Genomic DNA, 26,225 nt, shown 5'->3' with positions numbered 1-26,225 from the left:
TCCAACAGAAACATCTCTAAATGCACAGTAGGGCACAGATTCTAGAGATCTGATATTGCTTTTCAAACAGAGTGCACGTAGACTCCATCTCAACGTAACTCCCCACCTCCTGCCTATGATTTCACCATTTACCAAACAACATATCTAAAATAAATGGTTGCTTGCTATTATCAAAAGTAGTCCAGGTGGATAAACCGATTATTTGTAAATTACTTTTAGAAATTTGCAAATTAAAGTAATAACGCGTCTATTCAAGCTTCTTTTACCCTTAGGAAAAGTCAATCTGATCCATTTTGTTCTGGCCAGACAGACCCTTGACCCTTGCTGTGTCTTCGAACAGTCGATAGGGGGATAAAACATTCTTATTGGTCGTTTTGGACGACAAATACAAACAATCTATTCCATTCCCTGTTGCCACAACCTGATTTCTCAAGCACACACACTTGCACATATGAAAACACACACACATACACACATACACACACACACACACACACACACACACACACACACACAGACACAAACACACAGACACAAACACAAACACAAACACACACACACACACACAAGCACACACTTTCTGTCCAGAACCAAGGAACACAAACAAACACTGCATGGTATTGTGTCATCCAGAAAGCCTGACTTTTTCAGTTCAACTAATTGACTTTGGAAGGTGCTGTAGGTAAGGTTTGAGGGTTGTTAATAGAGCGAGCAGAAAAAAACATGAGAAAGATCTGTAAAATAAATACCCCAAAATTTCCCCTCCCATTCAGCTCACTCTCTCCTTAGATTTTTTCCTCCATTTAGAAGTGATGCATACACACAATCAATAGCTCTTAAATCTTACCTAGAACACCCTTCATTTTTCCTTAGTGAGAATGTGTCTAACACACACCTGTCTATCTTGTTAGACCACCAACAACCACCAAGCAAAATATCCTTTATTCAAATAATGGCAATGTGCATACGATGAAACATAACTTTATTGATCACAGATGGGAAAAGCAGGTATATATACTGTCAAGATAGATTTGTTAATACATAGTTATTACATTGCAAGATACATTATTTATATTATATTAAGTATAGCCTTGTTGTAACATAGCATTGAGAAAATGACTAGATGTTAAGTTAGGAAATCAAGTACAAATTCCAGTGACTACTTATTTATTTATTTTTTAGAGATGCATTTGTTACATTAACATTTGCAAGCAACTAACTACAACATGCAAGTGGAAAAATTCCAAATATCAACATCAGAGATAAGTAATTTGACGTTGTGTTGAATATTGAAGGACAACGTTAGGTGGAGAGTGCGGGTGTGTTTGTGATAGAGATTAAAAGCCATTCACGAATCGCAGCTGTGAGGCTGTGCTGCGTCCAGACTCAACACATGGATGAGGAGGGGACAAAAGCATTTACTTGATGAAGATTTTCCTACTGTATTTTGCATTGACTAGCCACAACTAGTGTCTCATCCTTCACAATTGAATGCAGATTTTTCACGGATTCCTGATCATCATTCAAGCATTATCAAACCTGGAGGTCTGCTGCAAAGCTTAAAACACACTCCTTCTGGTTCTCACATCTCAAACAAACAGCACATTGTTCTGCATCCATGTGTCACATTAATGGTGACTCACATCTGAGAGACCCAGTTCCAGACTTACTAAGACTCAGAAGCGACGCAGTCGTAGGAAATGTCCTCCTTACGCATTAATGCATTGTGGGAGACTGCATTTATCTTTATGCACGGTAGATTGAAGTATATTTACATTACATTTAAAAAATCGATCTGTATACACCTATTTACATACATAAAGATATCTATCTATATATATACAAATACACAATGGCGTTTATAAAATGCAATTCATGTCATGATTTCATTGATGTTGTTGCAGTTCTACGGTTGCGCTGAGCATTCACAAAAAAAAAAAATAATAATAAGTTTCACACCGTTAGCACACCAGGATCTCGTAATTACGAGAAAAGATCTCGTATTTACGACATCAGGATCTCGAAATTACGAGAAAATATCTCGTAATTACGAGATATTTTCTCGTAATTACGAGATCAGGATCACCCCTCTCATTCATCAATAACGTGGCTGGCTGGCTGCAGGACGGCAACGATGACGCTATCCGACGCTATTGTATTTTATTTCTTGCTCGGATTGAGGCATTGGGAAATATTGATGTTCCTTAAAAGTGAGGAGGGCATTTATATGAGTATGTCAACATTGCGCAGACATCTGAATTCATTGGGACTGTTCAGGAGAAAAGCCCAGTCGGACGTGCTACAAGTGGCTCTCTTCCTGCAGGAGCAGTTGAACCAGTACGGGATGCTTCACGGATACAAATTTATGCATCTGAAATGAATCCAAGCAGGCTTGGTAGTTACTCAAACAACGATACGGCACCTGCTCTTAATCCTAGATCCTCGAGGAGTACAACTGAGGAAACGGAATCGTCTAAGACGTCGTCTTTACATAAACCCAGGTCCAAACTTTTTGTGGCACGTCGATTCATACGACAAACTTAAACCCTATGGCATATGTATTTATGGTGCTGTCGATGGATTTTCCCGTATGGTCATATGGCTACATGCTTACACAACAAATAGCAATCCCCGTGTTATTGCTGGCCTCGTAATTACGAGATCCTGATGTCGTAATTACGAGATCTTTTCTCGTAATTACGAGATCCTGGTGTGCTAACGGTGTGAAACTTACTTTTTTTTTTTTTTGTGAATGCTCAGCGCCACCGTAGTGTCTAACCTGTATCTGTTTGTATTCAATCAGCCTCTTTCACTTCCCCTTTTCATAAAATACTTCTCCAAAAACTTGGTTTCATTTACACACATGTACGTGATATTTATGTATGCATAGCCTATGATATAAATAAAAAAAATATCAACACCCGCAAACAGCAAACAAAGCAGGCTAGTGGGTTTTGTTTCGGAATACAAAATTCATTGTGTGTCTTTAAATAAATGTTACAAAGTCTGGGCTATCAGTATGTGTTTGTATATATATTGTACCTACCCTGTAATTAAAGCCTGCATACCCTGCACTTACCCTGTAACCAGGGTGTAGTGGTAAAAAGGGAGGTGGATAAACTCTGAATTCTGCACTCAAGGTAGGGTGAACCACAACATACCGGTAAAAAATAATTATATTGAGAATGCTGGTTTATTTATTTGGAGAATGTAGTACAAAATGTTACATGACAAACTGCAATTACAGTCGAATTCTGAACGATACCTTACAATTAGAAAAAAAATACTATTTACAGTTGAAAAGCATAAAAACGACCTAGCTTGACCACAAAAAAATATAAGAAGAACAATCACAACACCCACCCAGAGCGCCCCTTTTTCCACTTGAGGTGCTGGCTTGCAGGTGCGTGACAGTGTGCTTCTCTATGCTTCACCAGCCAACACTTTACATATCCCCTTTGAGTTCCCCTTGGACAATGGAGGGTCGTTCAGACTAACAAACATTAATGACGACACAGTCTTCTTCAGCACACTACACCTCAGCGGATTGATGATAATATTCATTCAGCTGAAGCCTGGTTCGCATTCTGCACGGCTCACAGGTACGAGGCTGAGAATATTAATGATTGGGGACCAGTCTTCAGGTAATATACAGGAGTCCTCTTTATAATCCCAGAAGCCCTCAAGCACTCTCCTTGGGTGAAACCCGAACTGTTGTTTGATGCAAACCCTCTTCATAACGCTCAGCCACAGGCCAGCATTCTGGATTAAGAACTTCATCAAACAAGTCTGTATGCAGGGCTTTGTTCTCAGCTGTTGCACTTGGATGTCTGCTTGAGCCAGTGCTAAACAACCTGTTCTCTGGATTCCCAATAAGTGAATGAAGGAACGTTGTTGAATCTGTCATATCCTCACACTGGTTTTTAAGGAGATACCACAAAACTCCAGTTTCTCGGCAGCTGTAAGGGCTTTCGCCATTTTTCAATTGGAGTAGCTATCATTAAAGAAATTAGTCTAATGTGTGTCTCCATGTGTTTCCATGTTGGCCATCAGGCCGCTGTTCATAGCCTTCTCCTTCTCGTCCCTTGAGGCATCTTCAGAAGCAGCATTGAAGCGGTAATGCAAAGCTTTGTAGTAGTTCCATACAGCCTTCACCGTTCTGAAGCTGCTGGCTGCCATCGAAGATCAAGGACCCTCCCAATCTTCTGCAGATTCACTTTATTTTGTTGTGCACGTTGAGCCAGTTCACGGCATTATAGCATGTATAGGGTGTGTTTTTCTATAAAATAATAATATTATTATTATTTAAATGTTTGACTGTATCAACCACAGACAATTATACTCTGTGATTGAGACAGTGCCACACTTAAAGGTTGGGATACATCTGCTGTAGCTTTCCTGCCTAACATGGCATTTGCACTCTCACATGCAAAAGCAATAAAGTTTGCCTTTATGGATCTTTCCCTCCAGTCCCCACATTTGGAGACATTTTAAAGAGACGGTTTGATATAGTCTCAGCTGACTGGCTTTCAAGCTCAACCAAATCCAGTAAGATAACTGCAGGCACATAATTAATGATGGCATCAAATACACTACTAAAGCAGATGGCTTGATAAGTGTTGTAGACTCATCAATCAAAACAACTTTAGATTGCAGCCTGCATACCCAGTACTTACTCTGTAACTAAGCCTAACCGGGGGGAACTACCACCGCATGTATATCTAACCTACTATGTAACTACAGAGACCAATATGACAACAATATGTCTAGATTACATTGATTGACCTTTGTACCGAAGTAAACTGCCTCTTTTCCATTCCTCCCAAACATCTGGACTATAATAGGAAACTGTTGGCTAAAAAATAACTGCAGTTTATTGTTTATTGTTACCCCATTATTCCTTAACTATATATATATGGAATTGGTTTACCTTTAGTTCAAAATATAACACTGTAACTCAGCATTAGGTTGTAAGACGAATGAAGCACTTCCCAGTCCCCCAAACATGCAAGGTACACCCTCCACATCCAGGCCTAGAGCCTAACTGTGAATCCCTACACTCTGCAGAACATCAACAGCTATACAGTAAAATTAAAAATAAAATAAAATAACAGCAAAGAACAGCGAGGATCATTATACCACAGGATGCAAATAATAAGTGAAGAAATTAGGAATATTCGTTTTTCCAAAAAAAATTCTATCTTTTGCATATGATGACAATCTGCAGCTGGAGCCATTTAGGAAGGAATGTCGGGGTTGTCTTCCTGTGTTGTGTCGTTCTCAGGACACACCAGAAGTTTCCTCATCCGGCTGGACAGTAGGTGGGATTCAAACCGCCCCTTGACTGAACTGGGAGTCATGGTGGGCAACTACTACCTCCCGTGACCGCTCATCCTCATACTGGTATGACAGGACTTAAACTCCTCAATAAATGGCGTTGTGTCCAAAAGATCAAAGATGATCACCAGGTTGTCACTTATTATCTGTAAAATACACTATTCAAATAGTAACTTAACCCACTAAAGGAAAGGGAAAAACCGAAAAAGCATTGTATGATTACAACTCTACTGAAGACAGAAAAATATCTGTCGGCGCGTACCTTTAACCAATGGGGACATCTGGTGGACTGATAAGGAACAGTTGCAGTGAGAGCAGATTACTATGATTTTTATGTAACAGTAAGGACCTAATTTGCCAATGCATCGCATGACAATTTGTATCAAACTAAGATACAATGATAAAAAAGAAAAATAAATTATATTTACATTCAGGGGTATACTTTAATATATGGACCTGAAACAGAGAAGGGTCATAATCATAGAAATGACACTAGCAACCCAGCAAATTAAACAGTTAACCTGCTTTGCCTCCTGGGCTTTTGAATCAAGCTGAGACAGACATACAGGAATGCAGGCAGATATATCCTTAGACTGCAGCCTTTAAAAGTGTTAGAGCCTCCCTCGGTGTTAGATTACTCATAGACATGGTTTAAGTGGTGTTTTGTAAGTTGCACTGTCATCGGTGCGACGTATCCTTCCCATGGGCCGCAGCTGGTCTAAACCCAGGACGCATTGTACACGGCGTGGCTCCTGGACCATCAATGTTAGAGCAACTTCCTTTTCTGACCTAACACAGAAGCTGTTACACAGCAATTATAGTGAAGGATAAACGAAACCATACAAATGATGATTGGCTTGTTTTTACGACCGTAATTTCTGGTATTTCTGAAATATACGAGTGAAAGCCAAACAAGAGCAAAAAAGAATAACGTCAAATCTCCAGTATTTCGTAGCTGTACGGATCCCAAATTCAAAGCTGAATATATATATATAAATTTAAAAAATAATAATAATATTTTTATTCAAATGATTTGGGGATACGTTAATCACCACTGTGTGTGTGTGTGTGTGTGTGTGTGTGTGTGTGTGTGTGTGTGTGCGTGCGTGCGTGCGTGCGTGTGTGCGTGCGTGCGCTGCCGGCTCGACGCCTTGTGCCCCGGTGGTCATGTGATGACGAGACGTTGCTCGTGGAAACAGCTGGTAGTTTCTGTCAACGAGCGCTGCATCCAGCATGGGAGAGAATAAAAGTTAAACCCGAGTCGGAATTGGTCAAATCTTCTTTATTTTGAAGGTCTGATGCTAGTGGTGTGTCGCTGGCTACCTCGTCCCGACAGTTTGGCAGAAGTAGAGCAGAACGCGGCTTGTTATTAGCCTGTCTCGTCGGCATCCAGTGTAACTGGCGGCTAACACCTGCTAGCTTGCAGACTTGATTGGCAAGTCTGTAAAGTCGAATAACTAGGTGCCACTCTGTTGTCATCGTTTTTGCCTTGACTATTTATTTACTAACCGTCAGGACCGGGGTCTAGGTTCTGTCGACATGGCTCACGTCCATTACAAATTCTCCTCTAAACTAAAATACGACACGATGGTGTTCGACGGCCTCAACATCACGCTGAAAGACCTGAAGAGGCAGATCATGGACCGGGAGAAACTTCGAGCCGCCGACTGCGACCTGCAGATCACCAACGCGCAGACGAAGGAAGGTAATTTGACGCCTCGGTAGACGGGTGGATCAACCGTGCTTTAATGGGGGGGGGGGGATGGGTTTGGGTTCGGTTTAGTCGGTCTGGATCCACGTGGTTCGTAAGTGACAGCTGGTCACTGTGGTCTGAGGGTTGCGTCACCTGGGTCTGTGGATGAGGGCAGGAGCTTGTGGGTAGAGAGTCACCCCATGGCGATGGTCCTAATGCATTGACACCTTTGCCACGAACACTCTTTATCCAATAAGTTAACGTTTGGATAAGTAGCCTGTTACTAGTGTGATAACAAATATTGCCTTGTCTAAAAAATAGCGTGTGTTTCCATAATAATGTTGGATCGTCCAAATGTAGCAAAAGCTGTGGCTATATGATTAACAAAATAATTAATTTGTATTGACTTCTTGGTAGAACAATCTAAATTGCATTTTTGTATTGTAAAGATAATTTAAAATATACATTGGTACAATAATGTTTATTTATAGACAAAAGGGTTTATACATATAGCATAACAATGAACACATATATAGTGCAGTGAGAAGAATTATAAGCTGTCCCTTTCATTTTTATTATGTTCCTTATTGTTATGGCTTATTCATAAAAAACACATGTTTGTCATTTAAATCTTTTCATATTCATATTCCCCATGTCATTCAGAAGCAATGGAGCCCTACGCTAAATGAGGGCTTTGTTCAACTAAAACACTATAAAGCTTTTTTTTTGATATGTACTGCCTCTCCATCTCCCCTCAGAGTACAAAGATGATGAGGATCTCATCGCTAAGAACTCCTCTATTATTGTGAGAAGAATCCCTATGGTGGGTGTCAAGTCATCGGGGAGCAAGACGACGTCCAAGACCACGTAAGTGTCAACTGCTAAGTCTGTATTGTTTGCTACTCACAAATTGTGACCAACATTTCCGAGCAATTCAGTTCATTCATTGTTCCGTTCATTATCGCTGATGGGAAATGTATCTTAAACACGAATTGTAGTGAAATGGTTGACTGTTAACTGCTGTGAGATGATAATAATAATAATTAAAAAGAAAAAAATATATATATACCATTTTTTTTACTACTTTCCTGGAATCATCATGCATACAATTTGCATGGCTTGGTTTGCAGTAGACTGCTCAATCCATGTAGATGCTTGCACACTGCCCCAACAAACCCCAACACCCAACTTCCCAATGTTGGCCAACACCGGTTTAACATGTTCTCCTAAAATAAGACTTCTGCTGACAACAGCCAATACTGGTTACGGCACTCTGGCCTGACGTTGGTGTTTGTCGGGGCCTGTGTTTGAGTACATTAAGGTGTCAGTTAAAAAGCAATCATGTGTCAATTAGCTGATCTCACTTTAAAACCCTACCACCGTAACGTCGACATCAGCTTTCAGGTCGACGTTGAATCAACGAACGAAGTAATGTTCCTGTGATACATAAACCGCCAATCATTCTGAGTGAATAGGTGTGGAACTGATCACGGTAGATTAAACAAAACTATCAAGCTAGAATGAACGATATAGGATGAAAGGTAGTACTTGTCAAAGCCATTAGCCCTGTACAACAAACCTCATGGGGGCGTTGAATATCTGGTTTACTCAAAGAACGAAAAAACAGCAGAAGTTATCAACACTTTTGGTGTGTTAATAGCATGTCTTTTGAGGTTATATTAATGTAGAGTGTAAAGTGAGCCATCCAAATATATTCTTACCAGCAAATTTGCATTTAATTATATCTGCTCATTCTGTTTTCAAACTGGTAAATACTCATCACTATTCTAAAGGCCACTCTATGCCCTCTCTGCAAAACAATACCATTTTAACTGGAAGCATTAAAACAAGGTTTCGGGCCATAAGCAATTCCGTCATAAGCATTTGAAACACAAGGCATATCTTTTATTGGGTTCAGTTAACCAAACAATCAATACGGAATTCAAAGTCGAAGTGATTTCGCTGAGCAAACGGAAATGCCTCTATCTGTGAAACTAACTGGTGTAGAACCGCGAGCGGAAACCATCTACATAGTTTCAGCCCGAGGAACAGCTTGACGAATCAGTTATGATCGCCCTGTAGGGAATCCACAGAAGGCTATTCACGCTGTTCAGCAGTCAACCAAAGTGCATTGAGTGTACAGCAGTGCTTTCTTGCAGATGGCCGCTTGTGTTGACATTTATCATTATAAATAAACTGTTTCTTGCCAACTGAACTGTTTATCTAAGGAACCACCCTTTAGCTTTCTGTGTGCGTGGGGTGTGACTATAATCACCACTGTAAACATGATTTGGATATTCTCAAACCACAAACATGCATGCAGGTTGGGTTTTTACGATCCTAAATTTCAAAATTCATTGATTGTAGCGTTGGGAAATAATCTAGTCTAGTCTAAACGGTAGTCAATGTGATCCGTTGCCATTATTTAACATGGCATTGATGCGATTATACACAATAAGCAGGGGTCTGCCTGACTCATACTGGTGCTTTTCTTTGCTGTTTCAGTGACCGTTCCGACAACCAATTTCCCCACCACGCCTTTGGGTCCTCCAAAGCAGTACGTAACCCCGCAGCCAGAACCGCCTTTCTCAAATGCACTCACAAACTGTGTGTGTGTGTGTGTGTGTGTGTGTGGGGGGGGGGGGGGGCTGACACATGCAAACACACCCCACCATTACATCAGTCACAATGTATTATAGCCATTAGGGTTTTTTTTTCCAAGAAAAGGCCCATTCTTCAAACAATGGTCTATAGCCATAAAGCTTTGAAAACATATATTGTTTTGTCTAGAAATAATACATGTGTAATTTTTATGTGAGATAAAAAAATATGTTTCCTAATAAACGTTTGCATTATTCTTAATTGTATTATACTCTTTATTTATCACGTCAAAGGTGGTTTGTGACCACAGAGAATGTCCCTGTTATGCAAACTCACAATCTCTGTGTAAAGAGGGTGAGGTGGGGGGTGTGTTTGAAACGCAATGGGCTGGGGGGGGGGACATTATCATGTCGTACTCTACCTCACAGATGGGCAAAGCCAACTGTCAAGTTAGCTTTCAGATATGAGTTGGCTACTTAGGACTTCACCGTCAAATTTGATGACGCAGGTGCGGGCTTCTGTCCGACCACATAGTTTTCAGTTTCTAGAAACTGAAAATAGAAACTTAAAGTTCATGTATTCATGTTCATGGATTAATCAATTTGAATGTGTTTTCGATTGTGGCCTTGTGGAATTTACCACTTGCATGTGCCCAAACCTTCCCTTATTTGGAACCAAACATGTGGCCTAGTTTTTTTTCCATCCAATACACTTACGTGATGAATGGCTTGAGTCTATCCTTGACTAATGTTCTGTCCTTCCAACAGATGGATAACCAGAGTTTTTCCAGATCCCTCAGCCTTCTCTCCCAGGTATACTCTTCAGTTTTGTTAATGACTTATTTGCCAGTGATATCGATGCACATAGAATTATACCACATAGAATTATATTAGCTTATGATTTGTACTTTGCGAGGCACTGCTGAAAAAAAAGACAGCATTTGAGTGTCTGATAATCTTATTCTCTATAGAGAAAATTTAAATAAAGCACATTTAGGGAAATAGCTCATCAGCATTAACTTTAGACTTGCTCAAATTACTTGGCTGTGTGTTTTTACATGTTTTGACTGGTTCAAATAAAGTTGAATTTTGATTATTGTTCACTTTTTGATTATTGTTCTACAGCATGATTGCATGCTTTTCTTTAGTCAGTTTGCTGAGCAAAGTTGTATTCAATATTTGTCGTCTTGAAAATGTAATATTATAACCAACTCTTACTACTTCACGTTGAGTATGAATTAAAGGGCCCCTTAGTGATTAGTGGTAACAGGCCTTTTGAAAATCTGCCTTTTCCTGTGCCTTGGCGACATCAGTGGACCCAGTGGACTGTAGCTAATGTTGCTGATCTATTCATCATACATCTAGGTGAAATCTTCCACTTGCGAGGTCACTAAAACACAGGGAAAGGCAAAATTTCAAACGGCTTGTAATGGCTAATCGCACTCAAACCTGGTTGTATAATAGGAGCCCTTTTAACAATTTATCTTGTAACCTGTAATAATTCATTGGGGTATTAAAAAGAGAAAAAGGATATTGTGGACACTGCTTCAATGCCCTCATTTTTATTGTACAAAGTCGACATGCATAAAATGAGATAAATCTGGTTGATGTCTCAATCAGCATGGGGAGGCGTGGGCCCTTTAGTGACAATCATTTCACACATGTGACCCCCTCCCTTACCCCACCCACGTGTGCGCACACACACAGACCTGCAATCTGGCCAACGCAAATGCGTCGGAGGAGGACAAAATCCAAGCCATGATGTCCCAGTCCAACCATGAATACGACCCTATGAAGTAAGTCCTACCCTCCCATTCAAACCGCTGAAACAATTAAAACAACTCGCATGTTGTTTACATTGGTATCATGTTAGCTGTGTTGTGTCTTTGGACTTCTCTTCATAAGTTGTCTGGTATTATGGTTATTAACTCTTTTGTCACACCCGGTTCCTTTTTCCTCATCCACAAAATGGTTTTGCCTTCTTTTATTAATTTGTACCTCTTTCGACTTGGATGCATTTCTCTTCCCCATCTGTGTGGAGTTATGTGAAGAAGCACGGCCCTCCTCCACCAAACTACACCTGTTTCCGATGTGGGATGAATGGCCACCACATCAGAAACTGTCCCACCAATGGGGTGAGAGCACGACGGGATTAGTGTGTGTGTGTGTGTGTGTCTGTCTTTCTGTGTGTGTGTGTGTGTGTTCGTGTGTATCTTTGTGTCTCTGTCTGTCTTTCTGTGTGTGTGTGTGTGTGTTTGTCTTTCTCTGTGTGTGCGTGTGTGTGTGTGTGTGTGTGGGTGTGAAGAGCCGGATAGGTGTGAGGGCGCTTCAAGGGGGATGATCATGTGTGTCTGCCTCCCCTTGCTTAGGACAAGACCTTTGAATCCCTGCCCAAGATCAAGAAGAGCACAGGCATCCCTCGTTCTTTCATGGTGGAAGTGGACGACCCCAACATCAAGGGGGCCATGCTCACCCACTGCGGTCGATACGCCATTCCCACTATAGACGCGTGAGTACCACCACCGACGTCCTGTACTCTGTAGCGCGTTGCATATTCTTACCTTACTCCAAACCGTGATCGGGTTTCTCTTGGGTTAGTGGCCGAAGCAACAGACAGACACACAGTCAGTCAGTCAGTCATTCAGTCAGTCAGTTCCAAAACCAAATGAGGTTTCAGTTATGTTTTTATTTAGTTGAATGAATCTGTATCGTGCTATAAGTAATAATGCATTAAGGGTTTGTCAGGTTTATACACTGTAACACAGTGTGAACATCCACCAACCAAGGGTTGAATTTGCTTTTGAAAGGCAAGCTTCCCATCCAAGGGAGATCTCTGGTGTGCGGTACTGTTCTCACCCCGATCAGCCCAACGTGCTTCTATGTTTGCCCCAGCCCCGTGGGAGCTCATCGTTGTTGTGTCTGTCCATGTTTGTGTGGGTGTGGTTGCGTCGGTCCCCCAGTGAGGCCTATGCCAAGGGGAAGAAGGAGAGGCCTCCGTTCGCGCCCCCTCTGCCGCCGGCCGCGGGCGGCGGGGAGGAGGAGAAGGAGGCGGAGGAGGAGGCGGTCCCCTTGGAGCTGCTGTGTCTCATCTGCAGGGAGATGCTCCACGACGCCGTCCTCATCCCCTGCTGTGGAAACAGCTACTGTGATGACTGTGAGTACTTGGCAACCGGCCACGCCCCACACATACACACACGCAGACATTAACACACATACATACATGTAAAGAAAAACACACATGCACACGCACAAACACACATGCACACATACACACACGCATACATACAGAAAAGCGCACACACTCAGCACACAGCACACGCACACATCCTATATGTAGATCTATCTTTAGAGAAAGATAGATCTATAGAGATAGATAGATATATAGATAGATTCATATTGAATGGCATGTACCTTTCCCTTAAGCCCAGGTTCAAAGTGAATTTATTATTCTTAGGGGACTGTGTGTGTGTCTCGTCTGTGTTGCACTTCATGCCATTTTGTTTATGTATATCTGTCTTCTGTTGTCCTTTAAGTTGGATGTAATCTTTGCACATGTTTTTCCATTAAAGATTTTTTTCCAATGTTTTGCACCAATAAAATGTGTACATTTTCACAAGGTCAATAAAATTCTGATTCTAAAATTGTATGGGTTTAACATTTTGTTTGATTGTGCATTGACACACACTCACACAATCTTATGATGTAAATTATCACAGCAGATGTAAATGCTAGCACATTTGTTAATAAACACATTATAGTTGTGGAAGTAGTGGAGTTGTGTTAAAACGTAGATGATATTGTGAGATAGCCTAGCTCAGCGTCAGCCATATTACTCCTATATTTTATTCATTTACTTACTGCACAGCCAAGCTTCACATACAGATAACATGAAGAGATCATCAAATGAATACATACTGCACATGTATGTACAATTGTGTTAACTTGCTTATTTCAGATTTACAATACAAACGTTAATTGTCTTCCAACGTGCATTATAGTAGTCCTATTGACACACATTTACGTGCATATCTGTACAAGCTTAGACTAGTCCTTCAGTATCTCTCGGTACATTAGAACACACACTCACTCACTCACTCGGTCTTCCTTTCCCCTCCCGGCTTTCCTGTCTCTCCCTCTCCATCTTCTCTCTTTCCATCGCTGTGCTACTCAGGCATCCGCAGTGCCTTGCTGGAGTCAGACGAGCACGTCTGCCCCACCTGCGACAAGGTGGACGTCTCTCCAGACACCCTGGTAGCCAATAAGTTCCTCCGACAGGTGAGAGCAGAGGCAGAGGAAAACAGGCTTACTGGACAGGAGCACAGCCTTGGGGGCTAGATGATGGAGTTCAGTAGACTGATCGAGCTTGTTGATGAGGAGCTCTGATGTTTTTGTATCACGTCGAGATCGCTGCATTAAGTTGAAAACAAAAGGTCTCCTCCTTTAGGAGTGTTTTAAGTGCATTTCAGTCCACCAACAATTTAATGAAAACGATCTATGTCCTGGTCGTTGCATAAAATAAATATTACTGCAATGTTTCTTCCAGTTGATTGCCGTCCATTTACCTCTATATCAGGCTTTAATGTGATTTTATTGTTCAATACTATAAGCACTCTCTGTGCATTAACATGCCTTCTATTTGGGGAAGGCATGTTAATGCCTTCCTACACTATCGCGAGGGATACACCCTTGCGATAGTGTAGTCGCGAGGGTGTATCCCTTCCAGCTGAAAGGTATTGGGTTCCATCCCTTCTTATTTCATGTATGATCTCTAACATGCTTATTTCCATGTAGACCTGTGAAGTTCCTTCATGCAAATTCAGATTATTCCCATTCCCATTTGGTATTGATTTATATCTATCAATGTTGTCTGTTGAAGCACTTTGTAAACAGTTTAAAATATGTCATAAAGTAAGTTCCAACTAATTATCATCTCCATATAGGGTAGCTTACCTATAGCCATCCTTGAGGCAGATCCCTAACCCCTACCTGCTCTTTAACAGTTGAGTGGTTTGTGATTAAAGCGTCTCTTCCCCCTCAGGCTGTGAACAGCTTCAACAACGAGGTCGGCAACCCGAACAGCCTGGCGACAACGGGACCAAGTGCCCCGATGTCCCAAACGTCAAACCCCAGCCCTAGCCCTATCCCCAATCCTCCTCCACCCGTCTCTTCCACCCAGATCCGCCCCAAGACGCCCTACCAGCAAACTCGCCACCAGCAGGTTGGAGCTTAAAAAGATCTTAACGTTTTCTGATTCCCAAGTTAACTATAGAGTCTATGGCTACTGGTGTGGCATAACACTGTGCTATTCCATTGTTTCGATAACAGTTGTGTAAGCAACATTCTGCAACACCTGCCTTTATTGTGAAAATATCCTCTTTTGCTTACCAATTAGATTATGAAAGGATTTTCAGGGTTTAAGGGCAGAAGACTGGCGTGTCCTGATGTTTCTGTTGATTGATTCGGTCTCTTCTCAGGACCCTCTCATGTCCCGCCCACCTCCTGCACACACCCCACCATTGGTTCAACCGAACACAGCGTCTCCCGTAGCAACGGCCACCTCATCTGCCTGCAGCACTCCAGTCAACTCTCCACCACGTCCACAGAACCAGCCGGACGTGCCCGGCAGCAAGTACGTCCACACACGGCCGTACCTGTACACACAGTGTGCGCCCACATGTTTGCGCCACCTCGCATTAGATGAAGCCTCTGAGCTCTGAGAGAACTGCTACGCAATCATAGTTGCGTAGCAGTTGCCTGCCTGTATATGTTTCCTCTTCTTACCTCGTACGTAGACGGTTGTTATTCGTCGCTCTGTGTAGTGACATTGGATCAAGAAGAGCAGGAGTCTCCAACCAGGGCTCCGGGTACCTAAGAGGGCAGTGTTCCCCGGCATGATGTCGTGGCAGATTGCTGAATAGATATTTAATGACAGATCTTTTCCATTTAAAAACTGGTGATACTGATCGGGAGTACTTGGAGCGATCTAGATTTAGATATAATTCACAACGTAAAATATTGCTTGATTAATTTTGCGAAATATTAAGTGTGGATAGTACCTGATCATTAGAGATGAATAAACACAAAGGCCGCTGCATTCTTTTGCCAATATGATACCAAATGGTCATAGTATAACAGGACAATATTAGTGGTCGGTGTGGATGAAGGGATGTGTGAGTGTAAATGATGGGGTGAGGTACATGGGACTAAAAAGGTGTGTTCTGTCTTCATCCTCCAGAGAGGCCGAGGTCTCCATTGATGCAGCCGAGCCCTCCCTTCCTTCTGGGTCCTCCTCCCCTGTGGAGGGCCCTGCCGCTCCACCACCACTGATGCCACCGGTAAACACACACACACACACACACACACACACACACACACACACACACACACACACACACACACACACACACACACACACACTGAATATAAACCAGCAAACATTTTGTGATGTTGATCAAAATATGTATCGTTGTAAAAGATAAATAAACCTTTATTGCCCCAAGCGGAATTTGTCTTGCACTTTGGAGCATAAGTACATACAAGCACAAAGCCGTACACATACAGACTCAGACAATGATAGACAGAATGACAGACTAATAAAAACAGACAATATAAAAAGATAAAGACTTAACATTCAAAGTGCATAATGCATACTTTAGGGTGGCTCTCTACATGAATGAAACCTGTTAATCAACTAAATGATGATGCCTTAATCAATAAATGGAGAGCGAATCACACACAAACACACACACACAGTATTAGGTATTGCTAGATTGAACTTTCAGTACAGAGCCTGTAATAATCTTCATACGTGTGTGTGTGTGTTCTTACTAAGGGTTACCGTGTTCCAGTGGCAGAAGACCGGGAGTCCATCAGCCCTAAAAATACACAAATGTCCCCAACATGTGAGTTACAGCAGGCCATAAAATAATTAGTAATGGCAGCATTAACATTATATATCATCCCAGACGATGACAAGCGACAACGTGTTATTCACTGTAAGTCGATGCTAAATGCGAGCTAATGCTTGCTAATTATATACCAGATCGTGTGGCATCTGTTGTTGTCAGAGAAGGCAGTATGTCGACTAAGCATGTTTCCTGAATCTTTGATGAGGTATCATGTTTGATCTGCTCGAGGTGTACAGTACATTCGTTACATATTGTACCTTAAACATGCTGACAGTGCGGTTGAATCCAATTACCCAAATTATCAAATGTGATTTTAACGCTGTAATTCAGGGCCCTCACTCAGACTAGACTTTTTTCTTTCCAAAACACTTGGCAACACAATAGGTCCAGTTTTTTTGTGTGCAAGCATCCGAGAAGACGCTCTATACATCAAGCTAATGTGATATTATGTTTACACCACTTACAGACCCAACAGTCAGACCCTCGGCACAGCCACCAGTCAAGGAGAGGTAAGTGTTGTCCCTGATGTGCACTGGTTCAGCCCGTGTTTGTTTGCGTGGGCTTTTAGACTCAAGCACCCACCTGCAGTCCCTCAAAGCATCCCCCTCCGTGTTTACTGACTCCCTCTCTCCCCCCCCCCCCCCCCCAGCTCCTCCACCCCCTCCGGTCCGGCCGTCGGCGGGGTGTGGACCTACTCCAGGGAGGGCCCCGGCCCGTCCCTCCCACCACCTCACCCTCCCTCCGGCCCCCCACCCGCCCTCCCCCCACCCGCTGCACCTCACCTGCCTCCTAACCTGCAGCACTTCCATCCACCGCCCTCTCCCTTCCCCTCCATGCCCTTCCCCCCGTACCCGGGCTTCCCCCCAGGGTACCCGTTCACGGCCCCTCCCTGGGCTCCCCCTAGCCTGCCCCCTGTCTGCCCCACGGTCCCCCCTCCCATTCTCCACCCCCCCACGCTCCCCTCCGCCTGCTCCGCCTCCACCTCCATCCCCCCTCTCATCCCAAAGGAAGAGATGTACCGACACCAGAGGAGGATGAGAGAGAGGTGAGCTCCGCCTGTTTCCAGTTCCCGTCCTCATTGTAGCTCGCCTGCTCGCGGGGTTTTATCCAGAAATGAGTTGAACGCCCGGAGCATGGGAGGGTGGGCAGTCGTTGTTATGTTGTTATTCTAGCGGTGTACACTTGTAAACTTTCATCTTTGCAAATGCCCTTTTTCAAAGCGATATTTGCATGACCACTAAATACAACGTGTATGTAAGTCTAGCCAAACCACCTCGAAGAACGCTTAGCCATCACGGTATATGCCAACTCCGTGGAGATGTCCAAACCCCCGCTGTCTCTCTTCCCCCAGCAGGTCCTCGACCGGCCGCGGGCCCAACAGAGACGGGCACAGCCAGCGGAGACCCAAGCCCACCGTGGATGAGATGGGCGGTGACTTCGCCAAAGAGCTGCTGGAGTACCGACGGATGCAGAGGCAGAGGAGACGGTCCTACTCCAGGTCGGTCAACATGTCCGTGGTCATCTCCCACGGCTATCCGATGGCTGGCTGAGAATGTGTCTCGCTTAGCAGGCATGTGACACCTGCCGGTGTCTACCTGGCCATGCCCTGCATCCCTTCCCTCAAGAGAGGCAGCGGGGCAGAGCTAATGCCTTGGGGACGAAGCACCCATCGCTCACGGTGGCAGAGACAACCCAACCTTACTCATCTTCAATGATTGTATTAATGGCGCCACTAAGTCTTCCACTTACCAGGTGTCTGGCTCCCCTCTACCCTCCGGCCATGCTGAGTCCTCCTGGAGGGCGGCCGGGGCCCCGTTCTTGTTGGTCTGCCGTGTGACCCCCAAGCTCTTGGCCCCGGGGCTTGGGCCAGTCCAGGGGCCAAGGTGTTAAACTGAACTTTTTAAATGTTCAGTGTTGTTTGAATGCAAGTACTACCTGTGGGCAAAAGGCCGGTTTCTTCCTCATATATAACCTCGGTGCATTGTAAGCGTGACTATTTTATATGAACATGACTCAATTGTGTTTATTTGCTCTCTTCCTTTGCTCTCGCTCTCTCTCTCAGGTCCCCTCAGAGGAGTTCCTCCGTCAGCCAGATGTCCTCCGATTCCTACTCCCGCTCCAGGAGCTACTCCAGATCCCAGTCCAGGTCCCCTGGTCCCTCGCGCTCCAGAGGCAGATCTAGGTCCAGATCTAGGTGCACGGCCATTTATTGGATTCAGAGAGCCACTTCATTGTAGCTCCTTGTCCATTGAAATGGGGAACTACTTAATGGTGTCCAAACGGAGGATCCTCAACCAATCAAGTCCTTTCTTTTCATCTCCAGATCCAGGTCCCGTCCACGTCACAGACGGAGCTCCGCCCGTCGCCACGTCGACCGCTCTTATCACCACGGTTACGGGCGGTCCCGTTCCCCGACGCCGCCCTCGTCCTCCCCGTCTCGCCGCAGGAGGCGCTCCCGGACTCGGTCCAGGTCCTGCTCTCGATCCCGGGGGTCCCGCCAGAAGGCGTCGGGCTGCCGCCGCCACCACCGCGATCACCACGGCAACCCGGGGAGGCGGCGCGCGCCGTCCTGTGACCACTACCGGCACCACGCCGGCTGCGACGCGGAGCGCTTCCGCCAGTGGGAGAAGGAGTACATGGAGTGGTACGAGAAGTACTTTGGCAACTACACCGGGACGCCCCACCACCTCCAGCCGCCGCCGCTCCTGCCCACGCCCCGCCCCGCCTGCGCTCGGCCGGCGCCGACGTCCGACCGGCGTCCGCACCCCCCAGCCCCCTGCTCCTCAAAGCACCCCCGGGCCCACCCCAGCCGGCTCCCCGCCCAGAGGAGCCGCTCTCCTCCCCGGCGGTCACCCGACTACAGCCCTCCCCCGGCCAGCGACGAGGACTCCGGCTCGCTGACCTACCAGCAGAGGTGCTCCGAGATGTTCGGGCATCAGGCGTCGTACCGGGAGGAAGCCGAGCCCAAAGGGCGTCCCTGGCCCGCCCCGGGGCACGACGACGCCCCGCCCACCGCCTGCAGACCGGCCTCGAGGGGTCCCGACGACCCGACGCACAAGAGGAAGAGGCGGAGGAGGAACGAGAGGGATGGAGCGGACACGGGAGACGCAGAGGAGGCACCGGCCCTGGGCGCCTCCTGCTCCTCGTCTGGTCGCGGCCGCTGGGAGGGGAGGAGCAAGAGCGACAGCCCCGGTACCCCGCTACACAACCCGGCGCTCTGCAGCCGGGCGGAGCCAGGAGACGAGGCCTGGGACCGACCCTTCGCTGGGACTCTGAGGTCCGACCTCAGAAGAGAGGGCCAGAGAGGCGATGGGGGAAGGGACGGCCAGAGAGGCGATGGGGGAAGGGACGGCCAGAGAGGCGATGGGGGAAGGGACGGCCAGAGACGTCCAGGCGATGAGGGCGTGTCGGCAGAGCCCAGCCGGGATCCAGAGGCGGGCAGACCAAAGGGTGGAGACCCACGTCCGGATCACTCCAGGTCGGAGAGGAAAAAGAGACGGCAAGAGGAGAGAAGCAGCGAGTCCCTGAGGAAGGAGGTTCTTCTCGACGGCCGGCACCTCGACTCCTCGCACTGGAGCGAGAACGCAAGGTCAGGGCAGGACGGAGACGACCCCGGGCACGGGAGTAAACCGAACGCCCCCGAGAAGGAAGCGGGCCCCCGTGGATCACCGACGGAGAACCCCCTCTGGGAAGGGGTGACGAAGGTGAGGAAGCCCCAGAGGAAGACCATCAGCATCAACATCAACCTCACCCAGCTGGAGGCGGCACAGAAGGTGGGTGAGCCTCACCCAATGGCCGGCAGCTCGGTCGAAGAAGAGCAAATGGATGCCGGGGATGAAAACGAGGACACGCCCATAGTGGAGGAAGGGGAGGAAGTTGTGGACGACAACAGAGGCGTAAAAAAACGGACCTCCGTCCTGAAAGCCATGGAGGAACCAGTTTGTGGAGGAGAGGCCATGAAGACTATGGAGAAGAGGAGGAACAGAAGAGCTGATGGAGACAAGGTATTGGAGGAGGAGGAGGAGGAGGAGAGGGCAGGAGCGAGGAAGAGGCGGGGTGAGGAGCCGGGGGAGGAGGGCGCGGAGAGGGCCAAACCCCCTGGAAGAAGATGCCAAAGCACCTCAGCTGCCGGGGAAACGCCGACCCATGCAAGGTTAGTGACGCTGCACACTGACTCCACAAAGAAACAGGGAACAGCTTCTGCTCATTTCAGTCACAGCTACTCCGTGTATTTGGAGCGATATTTAAAATGTTCTTCCCTTTTGTATATTTATTACTTACCTTTGATGATTGATTTACCTTTCAGCATTAGGCTGAGCTGATTATGCTTATATTTAACCAAAATAATGTCCCTTTTCCCCCTTCAGATCTTCCAAATTCTTGAAAACAACTAGTAGTTGATAGTTGATCATCACAGAGTTGGAGATCTTGAGCACTTTAATAGCAAATGAATTCCTTTGTACAACGATCATTCAAGAATAGGCTTGGTCAGAGAGCTGGACCATGTGGCGTTGGACCCTATGACTGTGTGGTTCTGTTTCTGTGTATAGGAGAGATCGAAGCGAGGGGCGCCAGGAAAGAAAGAGGAAGGCTCTGAACCACAGTAGCCAGGACGGCTTCCTCCACCCAGAGGACATGACGGCCCCCATGAAGGTGAGGTCGAAACGCTGCCTATCATCAACTTGCCAATAATGTGTGGTTCACGGGGCGCATTGCGAATGGCTTCTTTGTACATTGACGACAATTCTTTGTCAAATGTGCAAACACAAATATTGTAATTGGCTCCGGGGGAGCTGACGGGTCAGCGAGATTCCGCCCCCCCGTTCTGACCGTCTCCCCTCTTCCCAGGTCCGTTCCAGATGGGAGCCGCTGGAGGCAGAGGACGAAGAGGGGGACGAGGAGCCGACGTCCCCCGAGGCTCGTCTACGCGATGCCCCCGCAGCGCCCGGACCCGTCCCCATGCCGATGAAGAGGGCCGCCCCTAGAGACGGGGGCACCCTGGAGGACGGAGCCCGAGCACCGCGGCGGCGGGAGGCCGGGGGGGAGAAGGAGAAGGAGCCGGGGAGGGCCAGGAGGAGGTCCGGGGAGGCGGGGGGCGGCTTCGCGCCGGCCGACGCAGAGCAGGTGCACAACCCCGCCGGCGCCGCGGGGAGGGGGTCGCAGCAGACCGGGGGAGGCGAGGGCGGCAGAGACCAGAGGAGGAGAACCACAGAGAGCGGGCGGGCGAGCGGCGGGACGGAGAAGAGAGGTTCTCACTCCTCGCGCACCTCCTCCTCCTCACGGACCGCCGGCGACAAGAGGGGGAGGGAGCCCGAGGACGGCAGGGCGAGGAACCCGGAGCGTGGCGCCCCCGGCGCAGGACTGCCCCAGTCCCAGTCCTCCTCCCGCTCGTCCTCCTCCTCCTCGTCCTCGTTCTCCCAGCCCGACGGCGTTCCCCTGCAGGCGACCGCAGCGGCGAGCGTCTGCGGCGCCGACGGCGGCGGGAGACGCAGGTACAGAGAACCAGACGCCACGCCGTCCCGCCACGCCAGGAAGGCCTACGCCGCCCTCCAGGAGACGCCCTTGGCCACGCCCCAGGACGTCGAGGCTGAGAAACAACCACACCACCACCGCCATCGCCATCATCCACCACAGCATCCTCGTAACCACCACGAGCATCAGCCCGTCCGAGAGCAGAGGGACCACCGCAGCCCGACGGAGAGACCCCCGGGGGCCCCTCAGCCGAGCGGCCGCCCCCCAGGGGGCTCCGAGAGGAGGGACCCACGCCCCCCCTCCTCCCAGCGCCCGGCCCAGCAGGGGACCGGAGCGGACCCCCACGGGTCCGGGGCCGCCCGGGGGCCACCGGACAAGCCCCGGCTGGACGTGTTCTCCAGGGGCCGAGACGCTCTGCTGCGGCCCCGGAAGCCCATCGACATTAAGATCATCAGCGGGGCGTCGCTGTTCCAGCACGCCAGCCTGGAGGAGAGGAACAGGGTCTAGGAGCCAATCACAGACGAGCTCTCTTAATAGAGGTGGCTTCATTAGTGTTCACACCAACAGCGCCCTCACATGGTGAGACGTGGGATGATAATAGTATACAATATAATATGGGAACAACGCAAGGAAAAAAAAAAAAATTGTTTGACAATGTGTTTGCCATGTTTAGGTGCAACTTTTTGTTGTTACTTTAGAAACCGCTGCTTGTAGATTTTCGTGTTGAAGAATGTTGCAAAAGAGAAGAAAATGAACTAACAATCAGTAACAGGGAACCATTTGTTTACGGTTGGTCCTAACCAACTAGCCTTAGTTCTAGAGTGGGCTTGGCCTGTTTGTTTGATTTATATTATAATTTATTAATCTTTTCATTTCTATTTTAACACTGCCAAGCTCATTTCTTCGCCTCCGCATTGGTGCCTTGGTTGAAGCACTAGCCAAAATGATCCTTACTTGAATAACAGGACGGTGTGTATGCATTTATGGTGCCGATTTATTTACTCATGACGAACGTTTACTATTTATTTCTCTCAAAGTAGGTTTGGGAACTACTGGACAGACGAAAGCGTACACATGAATGGAGTAAGAATACTTGACTGAGTAGCAGAGAGGGAAGCACTTTATAGTATGAACGTTCATGTACTGTTGTGTCAGCGGTCAAGCCTGATTTTGTGAGCGTCCAATACTGCAACATCACAGCTTTAATTGCCTTAAATATGTCGAGTAAATCTTTTACATCGTTGTTCTCGATGGAGGGGACTTTGAGGTCCAGAAAGATTTGAAAAAAAAGATTGTGTGGATTTTGCTGCTGATATGAAATGTGCACTGTGAATTTATAATTTCTTTAACCCTCTCCTACTATTATTTTGTGATTCTTTTGTTTAAAAATCAAACACGCTGTGTGGATAAATAGCTTACCAAAATGTGTTGGACTTTTTTTTTCTGGTCAGAAATAAATACAAAATCTACCAACAATAATGACTTTTTGTGTTTTTATTTCTGAGTTGGCTTAAAAAATATATTTTATTTTCCTGACCTGAACACAACCAATATTTTTTATGAATGTTTGAATATATTTTTGTTGTCAATCATGTTGCCGTTCAGAAGTTGTAAGAGTGCCAGACAGACAGACACACTGGAGATAACACTGACCTATAACAGAACAGATTGACAGGTATCACAGCATCACACAATAACAGAAGGGCAGCTGGCAGATAAAGACTGACATCAAGGTGATGCACGACAAACAGGATTCAATTACAAATGACAAATCCAAAATCCCAGAGTGAAACACTGATTTGCGTTCTATGGAGAACCATCAGGGCTTGGTTCTCCATAGAAAGATGACTGCGAAACAGAAATAATTTAAAATAAAAAAAAACACGAAACACCAAACAGATTAGAAACCAAATGTAACGGATGGTCAGCCACGGACACGGTAGAGAGACCTGCTCGCAGACAGACGAGAGGCTGTGTGAGGAGAGGGTGCAGACAGATGACTACATCATGGGTAGAGATCAGTGCTGAGCCAGACCAGTTGGAACACAGCATCCCGTCCGCACACTCGGATCCTGCAAGAGGTTTGCTGTTTTATTTCTCCATTCTCCTCATTTCCACCGTCCTATCTCCTGTGCTGTCCTTGTACACTTTTTTTCCAAGTTGCAATTTCAGTGTGTCCTTCTAATCCTGCCGTTTTCTCTCTTGTCGTTCTCTTCTGTGTTTAAATTCTACCTTCCTTTGTGTGCCAGCGACATGTGCTGGTGTCTAGGGCACTTTGCCAATGATGCTGTGTGTGTGTGTGTGTGTGTGTCTGTGTGTGTGTGTGTGCGTGTGTGTGTGCGTGTGTGCATGTGTGTGTGATATTATGCATGAACCGACATTAACCGCATGTCTTAATTCTTTAAGTCACAGACCGCCTACAAGCTTGTGCTACATTTGAATTGACTGTGTTTGACTAAGTTACAATCATAAATGTTGGAAGATAAATCATATGCATCACACTGTAGTGTATTTAATTAATGCACAATTATACACATCACACAAACACACACACACTTATTGATAGATAATAACTCCATAAGTGCATGAAAACATCACCATAACCCCAGTAGTAAAAGATTTCACGTGCACATTTTATTGGTATGTCTAGGATTTTTCTTAATCCCTCTCTGGAATATTAGTGACCTCTACTGGAGAAGTCTGCAGTGTACAACAACATGTGTCCACAATTGCGAGATAATGGTACACGAAGGCAATGTCATGAAACAATTAAGAAGTCACTACGTACCTCCCGTCCTGAAACAATGACACAAAGTCATGTTTATTGATGTTTGCGTGCAATAACATCAGATAAGATAACTATTTTTATATTGCATGACACAATATATTTTTTGTACCACTTTGTCAGCGATCACAGGCATACCATCCTCCCTAGAATATGACAGATGCACTTGCAAGCAAATCAAAATCCACTCTAGGAAAATAACCCAATTTTCGGGGATCTCTCTCTCTCTCTCTCTCTCTCTCCCTCTCTCTCTCTCACTCCCTCTCTCTCCTCTCATGTTGGCATGTCTATTAAATTCATTATTTTTATTCTTTATTTGCCGTTAAAAAAATATGTGCTGTTAGAGCAAAGCAATACATTAATGAATTTACAATAATAAAAGTAATAAGGCCAATTAGCATAATAAATAACAGTACACAAGTTAATTAAGAAATGTCTCTCTCTATCTGTCCTTCATGTTGGACTCTCTCCCTCTCTTCATCTCTCCCTCCCTCTCTCTCATGTTGGCATGCCTCCCTCTTTCTCTCTCTGTCACTCTCTCTCTCTATCTGCCTCCCACTCATTGGCATATCGCTCTCTCTCTATCTCTCCTTCCCACTCATGTTGGCATGTCTCTCTCTCTCTCTCTCTCTCTCTCTCTCATTCTCTCGCTCTCTCTCTCTCTCGGTCTCTGATGTTGGCAGGTCTCTCTGTGTTTCATGGTGTGCCAGAGAGGGAAGCTGGTTGTGAAAGAGGGACGCTATTGGTAGCAGATGTTTCTTTGGCAATGATGGAATGTGTTGTCTGCTTCTGTGTGTATGCGTGTGTGTTTGTGTGTGTGTGTGTGTGTGTGTGTAAGTCTGTGCCTTCATGTCAACAGGTTGTTATGGCTGAGGCTGCCTCTATAATAGCTAATCTTGTATGCGTCTCAGAATTTGTCATGCTGTTAGATAAAAGTCTCCCCCTCTATTTTTATGTCCGTGTGTATCTATTTCTATTATTTGTATCCCGGTGTGTGAGTGAGTGTGTGCCCTCTGTAACCTGGCCCTGTCTGTGACCACAAATGTGCGGAGAATAACAATGAGTTGCTCAGCTTGCACAGTCTGTGTGTGTATATGTGCATGTGTGTGTGTGTGTGTGTGTGGGTGTGTGTATACATGTGTGTTTGTTTGTGTGAGTGTTTACGTGGCTGTGTGTCTATGTCTGTGTGATAGAGCCTGTGTATCTGTGTATGTTTGTGTGTGTGTGTTTGCGTGTGTGTGTGTGTTTGCGTGTGTGTGTGTGTTTGTGTGTGTGTGTGTGTGTGTGTGTGTGTGTGTGTTTGTGTAAGTACGTGTGCCTGTGTGCATGTGTGTGCTGAGTGCCTTTGCCAAGGGCCAGCACTGCCCTATTGAGCTGGAGAATGTGATTTCAATAGCAGCCCTCCTCGTATTCCTGATTTACCTCTGCTT

At 46.1% G+C, this 26,225-nt stretch overlaps 1 protein-coding gene across 1 annotated transcript; it reads left to right on the top strand.

Moving 5' to 3' along the window:
• Positions 1–6,876: 6,876 nt before the first annotated feature.
• Positions 6,877–22,517, top strand: LOC307083251 (uncharacterized protein; the record flags this gene model as incomplete). The annotated part of the gene is made up of 21 exons (XM_079747084.1): positions 6,877–7,042; positions 7,789–7,897; positions 9,536–9,587; positions 10,399–10,443; positions 11,338–11,426; positions 11,672–11,765; positions 12,000–12,139; positions 12,591–12,784; positions 13,802–13,905; positions 14,669–14,848; positions 15,105–15,259; positions 15,866–15,965; positions 16,463–16,532; positions 17,005–17,047; positions 17,188–17,583; positions 17,893–18,036; positions 18,601–18,732; positions 18,862–20,691; positions 21,089–21,191; positions 21,387–21,572; positions 21,663–22,517. The coding sequence occupies 21 exons, from the start codon at positions 6,877–6,879 to the stop codon at positions 22,515–22,517; spliced, it is 5,187 nt and encodes a 1,728-aa protein (XP_079603210.1).
• Between the last annotated feature and the right edge of the window lie 3,708 nt (positions 22,518–26,225).

The sequence above is a fragment of the Pollachius pollachius genome (genome assembly GCF_949987615.1).
Source record: "Pollachius pollachius genome assembly, chromosome: 11".
In the NCBI taxonomy this organism is placed as follows: Eukaryota; Metazoa; Chordata; class Actinopteri; order Gadiformes; family Gadidae; genus Pollachius; species Pollachius pollachius.
Note: the sequence above shows the minus strand (reverse complement) of the source record. Positions and strands in the feature narration are given on the sequence as shown.